This window comes from Hippoglossus stenolepis, chromosome 24, assembly GCF_022539355.2.
Source record: "Hippoglossus stenolepis isolate QCI-W04-F060 chromosome 24, HSTE1.2, whole genome shotgun sequence".
NCBI lineage: Eukaryota > Metazoa > Chordata > Actinopteri > Pleuronectiformes > Pleuronectidae > Hippoglossus > Hippoglossus stenolepis.
In genome coordinates this window covers 6,269,520-6,281,586 of record NC_061506.1, presented here as the reverse complement: position 1 = coordinate 6,281,586, position 12,067 = coordinate 6,269,520, and the positions used below count along the sequence as shown (strand labels likewise).

General features: G+C 44.7%; 3 protein-coding genes across 3 annotated transcripts; all 3 read right to left on the bottom strand.

The window, feature by feature from the left end:
• Positions 1-214: 214 nt before the first annotated feature.
• Positions 215-2,085, bottom strand: LOC124851408 (coiled-coil domain-containing protein 14-like). The gene is made up of 6 exons (XM_047339131.1): positions 1,801-2,085; positions 1,525-1,663; positions 1,346-1,419; positions 1,107-1,250; positions 866-968; positions 215-771 (listed from the first exon to the last, which is right to left on the bottom strand). The coding sequence occupies exons 1-6, from the start codon at positions 1,937-1,939 to the stop codon at positions 360-362; spliced, it is 1,011 nt and encodes a 336-aa protein (XP_047195087.1). The 5' UTR covers positions 1,940-2,085; the 3' UTR covers positions 215-359.
• LOC118103479 (extensin) lies at positions 2,029-4,274 on the bottom strand. The gene is made up of 6 exons (XM_035150475.2): positions 4,134-4,274; positions 3,061-3,116; positions 2,893-2,965; positions 2,710-2,782; positions 2,503-2,607; positions 2,029-2,339 (listed from the first exon to the last, which is right to left on the bottom strand). Exons 1-6 carry the CDS (start codon positions 4,227-4,229, stop codon positions 2,029-2,031), a joined length of 714 nt encoding a protein of 237 aa, XP_035006366.2. The 5' UTR covers positions 4,230-4,274.
• A 560-nt stretch (positions 4,275-4,834) lies between these two features.
• ddx4 (DEAD (Asp-Glu-Ala-Asp) box polypeptide 4) lies at positions 4,835-11,356 on the bottom strand. Its single transcript, XM_035150706.2, has 23 exons — positions 11,270-11,356; positions 10,395-10,425; positions 10,273-10,321; positions 10,101-10,148; positions 9,972-10,022; positions 9,676-9,696; positions 8,820-8,873; positions 8,426-8,470; positions 8,299-8,325; positions 8,138-8,194; positions 8,017-8,049; positions 7,887-7,922; positions 7,763-7,807; positions 7,534-7,676; positions 7,018-7,170; positions 6,786-6,940; positions 6,547-6,676; positions 6,300-6,466; positions 6,053-6,198; positions 5,871-5,970; positions 5,530-5,800; positions 5,322-5,429; positions 4,835-5,236 (listed from the first exon to the last, which is right to left on the bottom strand). Exons 2-23 carry the CDS (start codon positions 10,413-10,415, stop codon positions 5,153-5,155), a joined length of 1,944 nt encoding a protein of 647 aa, XP_035006597.1. The 5' UTR covers positions 10,416-10,425; positions 11,270-11,356; the 3' UTR covers positions 4,835-5,152.
• Positions 11,357-12,067: the final 711 nt, after the last annotated feature.

The following is a 12,067-nucleotide window of genomic DNA, read 5'->3' as shown; positions in this document are numbered from 1 at the left end:
TTTGTTGTATTTATACTTTAGAGCAGGTGAATGTACTGTCATGTTTTTATAAAGGATACTGTTTGTTGGGACATGTTGGGAAACTGCACTAAGTGCCAAAGGCTGTTTTATACTCGTTCTGGTTTAGCCTCTTTTCCTATTAAAACTTTTTTGCAGTTTGATAAAAAAATATTGGAGTGAGTTTTTGTTCTTTTACAAATGTGTCCAAGAAAAATACTTTCAAAAAATGCTTTATTTCTAATCTTAAATATCACTTCAAATTATAAATTATTAAAAAGGAGCAAAGTGCAGGTTACAACAGCAGCTCGAGCAGTTCTGGATGAAAACACAATGTGGAGAGCAGCTCATGTAACAGCTCGTCACCTCCTCAGATCCAGCTGCATTGTCTTCTGCAGACTGGCTATGCTGGCGTCCAGAGCCGCGAGGCCGTCCCTGAACGCCGCCTCGTCTCTGGTGTCGAAGGTCGACCCGGATCTCATGCTGCAGTCGGACCACAGAGACTCCACGTCGCAGTGGGACAGCGTGGCGTCCAGCCGCCGCCCGCACGGCTGCACTTCACTCAGACGCTGGGACTGGTCGGTTTGAGTGTTTGCAGGTTTGTCTGAGGTGCTTCTCTCCCTCTCTGCGACCACGTGCTCGGCGGGCGCGGGATCAAACCGGCCGAGAGACATCAGGTACTGGGTGACGCGCTCGTTGAGGGGCTGGTGTGGCGTCGTCGGCAGAGACTCGACAACTGTAGAACAAACTGATGACTCCTGACTCTGAAGCATCCTGAAACAGACGGGGCGCAGAGAAGAGAGATCTCCCAGTTATAGAATCCATTGCCCATTACTCTCAGCACTGATATTACACATCAAACACGCACCTCTTCAAGTTCCCTATCTCCTCCAGTCTTTGTTGAGCAAGTGAGGCCCACTCGCTCTTCTGTCGCTCCGCGTCCACCAGCCGGCTTCGAGTTGCTTCCAGGTCTGCACACAAACACATCAGCACAATAAAAACACACGTATACGGCATCTCCACCGCGTCAGCCATCTTTCAGTTGAATCTATTTCGTCTGTTATATCTAAACGTTGCTGGTAAGACGGACACAGAGGAGATCACAGAACCTGTCCTGACGGCTGCGTTCTCTGCCTCTCGCCCTCTCAGCTGGCTCTGCGTGTCCTGAAGATCCTTCCGGAGCTCCGCGAGGTCATGCTGCAGTTCTCGCAGCCGGCACTGAGCTGTGGTAACCTCCTCCTGCAGAATCGTCACTGTGGAGACACACGGGTCAAATTATTCACATTCCCCTTTTAGTCCCCATCTGTGATCGTGACAGAGTGCACACACACTCACACACACAGATTACCTTCCGAGTTACTCTCCGTGTCCCTCTCTGCTTTCTCTTTCTCCTTCAGCTGCTGGTTCAGGATCCTCACGCGCCTGACACACAGAGACACACAGAGACACACCGTTTAATGTAGCCTACTTATGTGGGGAAACACACACAAACACACAGAGTCTGTGAGGGTCCACGTGCTGCGGTACCTGCAGAGCTGAAGGTTGTGGTCGTGCAGCGACGACAGGTCTGGAGCGCTCTCAGTGTGGATGTTTAAACCACCGTCATTCAGCAGTGGTGAGGACACAGCCTGCTCCAGGTGATGGAGCAGCCTCTCTGCTACACTGCCTGCACGCACACACACACACACACAGTGGATAAGCTGTCAGCTGTAACATCTCTCTCTATGGGTTAGAGTCTAATCACCACTGGACAGACAGGCTGAGTCTAAATGTGTGGATTTCAGGATGTGTACTGCAGGTTACCTTGTCCAGTGATCAGAGCCTTGAGTTCTCCCAGCAAATACTGAACCGTCTTCTCCTTCACCTCTTCTCCTGCGCTGCACATTTCCCTGCTGTGAGCGTCCTGAGGAACTTCCTGCACCAGACCAGGTTCCAGATGCATGTCCGACACCTTCGTGGTACAACTGTGTGGATATGAGGGTGTGTGTCCGGCGGCTGCATCTGTGGGAGCGCGTTGGGTGTCGGTGTCTCTCACGGGAACAAACTCCTGCTCGTCACTAGACAGGCACTCTGCCTGACCAGGAGGTGGCTGAGAGGATGACTGGTGCACAGACAGGAGGACAGTGGTGTGGGGTGGAGGGATGGAGGCCTGGGGCTGGGGTGGAGGGGGATGGAGGGATGGGGCTGGGGTGGAGGGGCATAGGGGGAGTGGTGAGCTTTGGTGTGAACTCGCCTCAGAGTTGGATGCAGCTTCACCCCTGAGTGTGCAGCTGGAGTGGGGGACTGGGGTGTTGGAGTGGTGCTGCCTGCTCCTCGCTGGCCTGACGGAGGATTCTTGTGCACTGGAGGTGGAGAGAAGAGAAATGAGTCAAATTTATGAGATGACTGTGAAACCACTGGTTTCTAAAGCATCACCACTCACATTTCTGCTACTATTCCTGTCTGCTCCCACAACCAATGTATCAAAGTAAAACTGTCAAAACACACACACACACACACACCTACCTGTCTTTTTAGGTACTTTCTTAATGGACTTCTTCCCCAGTGAGGTGGATGGTCTTGATTTGGCTGCTCCACACGTCCCTGCTCTATGAAGTCTTGGCGAGGCTTCTACAAACTCACACACACACACACACACACACAGTGTCATTATGACAGAATAGGATTTGTATACTTGACTAACGACCATCAGATTAATGAAACTCATCCGACCTGTGGTGTCAGCCTGGAGGATGCCGCTGAGCAAGGCAGCACAGCGGTCCAGACCCTGGTGGAGAGTGGTGACCTGAGAGAAGAGGACACAGCTGTGAGCATCACATCTGTACCGACTCCGCTTTGTAACATTGTTCAGGAAAGTGCTTTTCATTAGTCATTCTCTCTTATGTCTCCATTCACCTGCTCCTCTGGGTCTGTGGAGTACAGGGAGTAGGCCGGCTCGGGGGGGCGGGCGGGCGGCCCCGGATTCACTCTGCAAACACAAGTTAGACACCATGTACTGTAAGAACACTGAGGATGAAGAGTAAAACGTTCAAAGAAATTCAAAGAAAGGGCCGACGTGCTCACTGTCGTCTGGGCGGCTGCACCTTGGCTCCTCCCGTCAGCCTCCCTGATGTCACCGCCTGCCAATCACAAGCCACACGCCACACATTTCAAACTGACTCTTACTGTTTAGTTTAGTGTACGTGAGACACTGTGGAATTTAAAAACACAGTAGACACCACCCTCCAGCTTATGAGTGGTTGAACTAGATATATGATTTATTGATTTTTTAATGTGTCATGCACAAGGTGTGCCCCGCCTAGGGCAAGACACCACTGTTTCAAAAAAGAGAAAGTACAAAAAGAGAGAAAGCAGAGTAGCAGCATCAACACTAAACAGGTTTTTTGATAAGAAAACATTCAAATTAAACATCCATTACATTCTGTTATCATCAGTGCACCAGGACGTCCCTGTCGTCGTCAGGAAGGTTATTAAATCAACCAGTTTTCAGTGTTTTTAGCATCGACCCCTTGATAAGTTTGCTTCAACATAAGATTCTGTGTCATAAGTAAGCTTGATTTGAATATGTTTGGTTTCTTCAAATTCAGCAAATAACTTCCATCTAGTTGTGTTCAAGCGGCATGATACATTATAGTTATGCATATATTGTGATTCAGCTCTGTAGCCCATAGAGAATCTTGTGATTGACTCTTATTGATCCAGGAATCCATTTGCAGAAAAATATAGTTTTTGCACAGTTCAATGATCATCACTGTTAATGCAGACAGTGTTTATTGTTTTTAACCCCAGGTGGTTCATGAAGTGTCCCTTCACCCAGCCCTACATCCCATAATGTGAATTAACAACCAGCAAATTCACTATATTATTGAAAGTGCACGGTTTTAAACAAGCATGCAAGTCCCGGTCATGGGATCTTTGTATGTTCATGATCTTAACTGTCAGGAACAGTATAAAAAGGACCTGTTTCCAGTTATAGATACGTTTGGCCTTCATCATTTTACTGATAACAAGTAGAAAGTAAACACACCGACTCAATCCTCGTCAGTAGTGTTGACAGCAGTCTGTTGTCACTACTGACACACGAGCAGCACGTGTCAAACATCCAGAGGCACTGACAGTTAGCTCTCCTAGCTTACCTTGTGTTTAGCTGTAGCTTTCATGGTGAACGACGCTTCCTGTTCTCCACCAGCTGCTGTTCTTCTTCTTCTCCCCCTCCGGAGTGCTCCCTTCATCCACGGCTCTGCTCCGTGCCCACAGCTTCCGGTTTGTTTGAAAAATTGGAAACATGCGGTCAGCCAATCACAGGGGAGCAAGGCGTGGGCGGAGCTACAAAGGCAGGAAGCGTTAGTTCCGTTGGTTGAAAACGTGCGTGACCTCAGCTCAGACTAAACGTCACTAGTTCATCTTCCATTACTGCGTTTTATCCGTTGTTCATCCCACGTTACTCATTACTGCAGTACGCATGCGCCTCACTGGCCGTTGCTATGGAGACCCCGTCAGGCCTTTCCTCAAGTTTGGGGGTGTTTTCTTTTTCAGAAATCAAATACAATTTTTAAATGATTATAAATTCTGTATTGGAGCCCACAAGTTTTACACCAGATTAAATATTGTATTTAAATTATAACCATGCAAATAAAAATGATCAGCCCTCAGATATTCTGTCCCCACATGACAGCATCAGTGCTGAGGGCTGGAATGTTTAGAAACTTCTCTTCTACTGGAGCAGTTTACATTTTGGTTTCATGTTTAATTTGTTGAGCATGAAGTGCGGTGATGACTCATTATATAAAGAAATGTTTTCATTCTAATGATAAATGGATCAATCAGGACACATTTATACAGTTGAACTTGTTTTTAATCTTCAAGTCTTAGCTTGGAACACAATTATTAATTGTTCTCTCTCCTCAGACATATTAACCATTTTCATGCAAGTGATAATTAAAAAAAGAATAAAACAAAACAAAAGCTTTCCACAACATGCAGGTCTGAAGACGAACGCTCAGGAGAAATATCTGGTTTCTCCATTTAAACACCTCACTTGACATATTCCATTTTCTATTGAAACAAAATCAGTGATAAAAATGCAACAAGCTTAACGGCAAATAAGAGCAGCTCAGGTCGATGTGTGGGAGGATGTGCTGCACCAACAGTCCCTCTACCCCCAGTCTTCCTCTGCAGCAGCACCTGCCGCCACCTGGCTCTGCACTGCACTGTCCTGAGAGAATCCTCCGTGGGGACCCTGAGGACAGAGGACAAAGTGAGTACACTGAGGACAGACAGCCACACTGTCAAAGATTATGAAACTGAAAAGTCAGCCCTGATACCTTTCTGGAGTCTGTAGAGGCAAAGTTCCTCCTGGAAGAGTTGACATCATTGCTACCGGGGGCATTGAACGCATGCTCCTCTAACCACGAGGGCACGACTTGCTGGGCCTGTAATTCCAAATCATATACAGACAATTAGGGCCAACACTGCACATCAAGTCCACCCACTAGTGATGCACAACCTCTGCACTGTGTGATGCCATCTTACCTTGGACAGGATTGTAACCAAGGAGCGAGCCAACTGGCCATCTGCATCTGGGTCAAAGAAAGACACAGCCTTCCCAGTGTTACCACAGCGGCCAGTTCTCCCAATACGGTGGACATACTCGTCAATGTTGTTGGGGATGTCAAAGTTCACCACATGCTGCACATCTGGAATATCCAGACCTCGGGCAGCTACAGAGGTCGCGACGAGGACCGGACATTTGCCAGAGCGGAATTCTGTCAGGGCCAGCTCTCGTTCCCGCTGCTCACGGTCACTGCCAGACAACACCACACGTTAACCATGTGCATTAAAACAAACTGTAGAGTCCTGAACACGTCACCTACCCGTGTATGCTGGTGGTTGGAACTTTCTCCTGGCACAAAAAAGCAGCAATAAAATCGGCTTGTCTCTTGGTCTCCACAAACACCATGGTGCGTTCCGTTCCTGCAAGCACACCAGGATCACTGATCAACACCAGAAGAGGCAAGCTCATCCCATCATCCAATAGCCGCCAGAAAGAAATTACCTGTGGCTTTCAGCAGATCAAGGAGCTGCTCCCTCTTGGAGAATTTGGTAACTTCAATAAATGTCTGCTCTACATCACTGCAGGCTCCGCCCACCACACCCACAGCTAAGAACAGGTAGTCGGTCTTGAGGAAGTCACCTGCCATCCTGTGAGAACATGCTTTAGGATTCATAGATGCAAACCAACAATCCAGCTCAGGTAGAGAACAAGTAAAGCAGTAAAATCTGCAGCTGATTGGGGTCCAGACCTCTGGATGTCCTCAGGGTACGTGGCACTGAACATCAGAGTCTGACGGTTCTCTTTGGTTGGCATTCCAGGCGAGCCCACCAGACGGCGCATGTCGGGCTCAAAGCCCATGTCCAACATGCGGTCAGCCTCATCCATTACCAAGTACCGCAGCTTCTCCAACCCGACCTAAAGCACAGACATCGACCACTTACATGTTTGAGACTTTAGCTGAAGACAGAAGAACTGAAAAATCTTAATTCATTTACCTTTCCTCGTCCAATCATGTCCAACAGTCTTCCTGGGGTTCCACACAATAGATTGCATCCGTTTGAAATGTCTCTTATTTGGTGTCCAGTACTGACTCCACCATAAACAACCACTGGACGCACACATGTCCTACAACATTCAACAAGCCAGGAAAAATGTATTGTTTCATTCATTCATTCATACATGTTAAGAGACAATTGTAGCGTTAAATGATTCTTTATCAAAATCTAAACTATACCCAAAGGCAAACTTCCTGGCCTCCAGGTATATCTGGCAGATGAGCTCCCTGGTCGGGGCCACGATGATGGCTTCAGGCTCCTGCAGCTCACTGAAGCGACTGGCTGCCACACCATCTGCCATCAGCTGCTGCAGGATGGGGAGGAGAAACGCAGCCTGGTGGAGGGAGGACACATTTAAGCTCCACCCACACTTACACTTACAGTTCAGGGGGCGATTCACTCTCATCTCACCGTTTTACCGGATCCAGTCTGGGCACAGGCCATGAGATCTCTGCCAGCAGAGATGATTGGTATGCCGTGCTTCTGCACAGGGGTCGGCTTCACGTAACCAGATTTGTTGACGTTTTTTGCCAGGGAGTCGCACAAATGTGCCTCTTCAAAAGTCTGAGCAGAACACATGAAACAAACCAGCTTAACACACTTTCAAGAATATTTAATGGTTTAAGATTTAATTATTTGACATTCATTCAGTTTAGACTTGTTTGCTGCATCTTTATCCTTTACTGTATCAGGGTGGCTCCACCTGGTTCCCCTTGGCAGCAAAGAGGCTAATTACTCTGCTGGTTAAGACATTTTGCACCTCTCCTCTTTTCTAATCAATCACTTTGAGCTGATCTCTCCAGTTTAAATTGATATGTTGACCTTTTGTAAATCAAACTTATATTGTCTTTTAACTGTTGATTTTGTTAAATAAACCTGTTATCAATTGTTAGTATTTTATCAAATGATTAGCTCAGCACTTCTTACCATGAGTGCCTGCGGTGGGTTGGTTCCACTGATGTCCACCATAATGTCATCATACTTGTCAAAGTTGATGCCTCTTTCATAGTGGGCAAAAACAGCCTCTTCATCCTCAGAGAGAGTTGGTGGAATGTAAGTGACCTTTGGTCCTGAGGGTGAAAAGAAATTCAACAGGTGGAGAAATCAAACTCCTGGACTGTTTAACATATTGACAGGGAAACATTCATCAACTTACTTTCCCCCTCAGTTGCATCCTTCTGTTCTGGATCTCTATCTTCACCTGTATCACACACACTCACATCAGTGAAATGTTTAAAATTATATTAAGCAAATTATGAAAAAAAAAACACTGATGTAACCTTGAGAAAAGATTTGTTCGTCTTTTCCACGGTAACCTGCACACACAAAACACCCAACATTAACAAACGTTAACAAACATGAATACAAAAAATATTATTCTAACAAAAGGTTTAATGGTTTCTCACTAACCTCCTCCAAGTCCTCCTCTGCCACCCTGGTCACCTTCAACAAATCATCAACTATTAATCCTCTGCTCTTCAAAATTCAAACAGAGACTATATAACATTTCTACCGGGGTTGAATCAAATACCTTGTCTGAAACCTCCTCCACTGCCGCCTCTTCCTCCTCTGCTTCCTCCTCTAAATCCTAATCATGACGTACAGTGATTAGATGAAACATTCACATATGGTGGAGAAAATGTACTATTTGTGTGTATGTAGTTGGTGCTTAACAAAAAACAATACACTTGCCACTTTCACACGCTCTGTCATCGTCTCCTGTAAAATCAAGATAGTTCACATTATTTTTAATCTCTTCAGGAGGACTTCAAATTGATCTGATTCCAAGTTGCCTCTGATCCAAACATGAAAACATTACCAGTCACTTCACTTCTGTCACCTCTGCCAAACCCTCTGCTACGTCCTGGTAAAATAAACACATGAATTCATGACTTCAGTTTGGTTATATGGATGACTTACTATGATGTTTCTATGAATGTTGAATTACTCTTGTGAATTCCGACTTTATATCTGTAAGCTTACTATAGATGAAAGTTTTAGAGCCACCTTTCAGGCCTACAGGGGACTGGTGTCTGATATTTAACATGTTTTCAGAAGCGTATCACTCAAAACAGAAAGTTAGTTAATTATTCACTATTGATAAGTTCCTGTCTTGTTGTATTTAGCATTTTGTTTAGAAAACTCAAATCTGAGGCAGAGCAATAAATTCTATTAAAAGTGGGTCGATTAGTTTGTAAGAGTTCGTGTTTCACCTCTTCCTCTGAAACCACCTCTCCTGTCTCCTGTGTTGTTCCAGCTGTCGCCATCTATAAAGAACAAATTGGAGAATCAGTAGCATTCAGGACTGAGCTGATAAGGTAATATTCTGAGAAAGGAGAATTTGAAATAAAGAGATGGTGTTTGCTTGGAGGATTTATATATTTTTTAAAATAGGTGTAAGTTTTATTTATTTTAAAATAATGATCAATGTTTTGCAGCACCTTTCATGCCATTAAATGGTGGGCACGGGTTGAGCAACTGTCCTGTCAATCTGGTGCGGTGGTCAGAAAAGTAATAATGAATCAGAGCAGCACTCAAAACACACAAAACAAAAAAGATTCAGACTGTTTTCTGGGTTTCAAATGTCTATATTTAACATATCAAAGGGCTGCAAAGACAATTGTATGCCCTGCAACATGAGAAATAAGACATTTGACATCCAAACTACAGTCTGAATTATTTCTGTTACAACAATGTGAGTTGGAAAATCACATCTGAGGTGCTATACTGCCACCTTGTGGTAGAAAACGGTAGAGCAGCAAATGGCAGCTCCTTCAAAGCTTAACAATATGACATTTAATCAGCATCAAAAATTGGATTCCACTAAAGCTCCAAAGTTTCTACTGACTCTCCACCTGGCCGGCTAGTATAAAGCTCGTAGAGAATCGATGCGAGAACACATCAGGGGGTTTTGGTACATCACTTCCTGCCGCTGTCTGCTGCATTCAGCCTGAATAATTATTGCTGAATTGCTGTTGTGATCCCGCTGCATTGTGCATGTGTGAAAGGCAAACTCTCCAGACTTTATCCACAGGTCATGTCTGAAAACGATATGGAACTGGTACTCACCACTTCCATTCTCATCCCCGCCTACAAAAAAAAAAGAAAGGGCAAAGAAGCAAAGTTGATTTCTCTCCACAATACTAATGGAGGTCAAGTCCTCCTACTCAGGGGGTCTATCTTCATGTCCATACAATATCATATATTACTACATTCCTAATGTATGGATCTGATTGTGTAGAAGCACCTATTGAGCCGCCTAGTTTAGAGTCTTCACAAGTTATTAAGCCAAAGTGACGTTGTCTTATGTTCAGTCAGTCAACTAACATTCTCCTACTTATCAATAACATGTGATCAATGGGCACCTGAGGAAAAGGATCCTGAAAATCCTCCTCGGCTGCCTCTTCCACCGCGGCCTGGAGAGAAACAGGAAACAAATATCTATCCATGTACCCAGGGTAGAGATAATCACTGCTTATCCTTTCTTCAATTACCTTGTCCAAATCCTCCATGGTCACCATTCCAGGAGTCTCCTTGTGGGGCTAAAAATATTTAGATCATTTTTAAATAATGCATTGTTTTAACTTGATAAGGATTTTCCTTATCAAGGGCAGAACTAGTCCTTTTTACAGGTTCAACGTGGATGTGAAAGAAGAGTGAACATACCTTCACTTGATGCATGGCTGGTTGGTGCATTGCAACCTTTAGCAGTTTCCTACAATCAGGAGTAAATGTTAGTCGGGCAAATGAGTACTTTTCTTTGGTACTTAGTGAGTAAACTGCCTTACCGTTTCGTCCCACTCGTCCATTTCTGTTCACCTGAAAAACACAATTATACATTCAGGTTCCCTTTCAATAATATATTATTTAGATTTTCTGAAATGTCAACAGGGAAAATAAAAGACATTTTTCTTCTGGAACCAGGTGAACTCTATCGCATTTGCTTCAAACATACTGTTATAGACACATTTTATAATATTAACCCCCCTTATACTGGCAAATAATCAATCTGTAGAAAGGTTATTAGAGTTAGTAGAAATGTACAAACATGTGAAGTGTAATGTAAAACTGATTCGCAGAGGCGTGTAGCTAGCAGCCTTTCGTTAGCGACATTTGAGAAGAACAAAATACCGCGAGACTTCGATGAGCAGCGGGAGCCGTCAGCCTCGTGCGTTTTCTTTGCTAACTCGCGCTAAGCTAACCCTTAGCTAAAGCTACCAATTCAAACTGGGGGCGAATTCGCTGGGACAGATATTTAACAGGTTGTTTTTATTGCCCGGTTCTTTCTCCTTATTCAATAACCACCCCCCTCCCCCCAAAGAAACTTTCAACCCACTAAATTAAGCTAACCCACATGTAGCTAACACCATTGCTGCCATTAGTTAGCTAGCCTGGTGGCTAATTGCCCCGCACACACGAAGAGCGGGACAAGCACCTGCTACATCGATTGAGCCGCATGAACCAACGAAAAATATACAAGAATTCACGCAGATTTCAAAACCACGGACGAACAAATACGCAGAAGTGACGCTAAGTAAAATTAGCTAACCTGGCACTAATAGCAAAAGACAGCGAAATATGAATTAGTTCGGTCCTGTGTCTTGACATGTTTCACGAACTTATAGCGGGATAAATAATTCGAGTAGATGTATAATTTATTTACCAAATGTTCGTGTGGTGGTCGGGTGGTCGCCTCGTGTGGTCGCCTCGTGCCTCGACGTGCAGCTCAGCTCGCGGGTAGCGTCTAGTGTCGGGGCCGTGTGCAGAGCGCGCAAAGCTACAGGTGCCCAGGGTTGCCAGTTCCGTTGCTTTCCTCCCCCCTCCCACCCCCCAACGGGTCTGTTTTCAGAAAAACCGATAAAAGTTACTTCCACCGCAAACTAAATACACTGTGGTGTCCGATGGTTGTATGACTCGTGTTGATTTGAGTTTTGCTCGCATGCTAAACACCTCCGGAGTGAATTGTCCCACCTTCTTGCTGATCACCCCAATTTTACTTTATTTTGAAAAAATGTGTCAATGGCATCCATGACAAGATCCTCAGCTCTCAATTGTATCTGATTCTTTAATAAAATCATTTCATACATCTGAATTAAATGAATTACTGTTTCTCTATCGGCAGTGCTCTTCTACCAAAATAATAAAAATCTCACCTTAAAGCTCAGTCTACAGAAGCCCTAAACGGACATGGAATCAAACATTATATTTCCTCTGTTTTCCCTTGATAACGAGTCAAATTTATTTCTCAATCAACGGCTGATGGATGACACGAACACTCATGTATACGGGTTAGCCTATTTCTGCATTTGTTTTGTGCTTTATAAATGCTTTATCCTTAATTCGATTTGGAGTAAATTTAGTAATATTACATGATGATCAAGCTCTTGCTCATGTGACATTGCTCCACTGAATGCAGGGTAAAATATGTGTGGCCCTCTCTCTCATTAAAGTTGCCCATGCC

What these genes read in the sequence shown, in the direction of transcription:
- LOC124851408 (XM_047339131.1), bottom strand. Translation starts at nt 1,939, where the DNA reads ATGCATCTGGAACCTGGTCTGGTGCAGGAAGTTCCTCAGGACGCTCAC. An exon ending in CACAACCTTCAGCTCTGCAG is followed by an intron (nt 1,420 to 1,524) that starts GTACCGCAGCAC and finishes TCTGTGTGTCAG; the next exon opens with GCGCGTGAGGATCCTGAACC. An exon ending in CACGGAGAGTAACTCGGAAG is followed by an intron (nt 1,251 to 1,345) that starts GTAATCTGTGTG and finishes GTGTCTCCACAG; the next exon opens with TGACGATTCTGCAGGAGGAG.
- LOC118103479 (XM_035150475.2), bottom strand. Translation starts at nt 4,229, where the DNA reads ATGAAGGGAGCACTCCGGAGGGGGAGAAGAAGAAGAACAGCAGCTGGT. An exon ending in AAGCTACAGCTAAACACAAG is followed by an intron (nt 3,117 to 4,133) that starts GTAAGCTAGGAG and finishes TGTGATTGGCAG; the next exon opens with GCGGTGACATCAGGGAGGCT. An exon ending in CCACAGACCCAGAGGAGCAG is followed by an intron (nt 2,783 to 2,892) that starts GTGAATGGAGAC and finishes CTCTTCTCTCAG; the next exon opens with GTCACCACTCTCCACCAGGG.
- ddx4 (XM_035150706.2), bottom strand. Translation starts at nt 10,415, where the DNA reads ATGGACGAGTGGGACGAAACG. An exon ending in TTCAGGATCCTTTTCCTCAG is followed by an intron (nt 9,697 to 9,971) that starts GTGCCCATTGAT and finishes TTTTTTTTGTAG; the next exon opens with GCGGGGATGAGAATGGAAGT. An exon ending in TGACAGAGCGTGTGAAAGTG is followed by an intron (nt 8,195 to 8,298) that starts GCAAGTGTATTG and finishes CGTCATGATTAG; the next exon opens with GATTTAGAGGAGGAAGCAGA.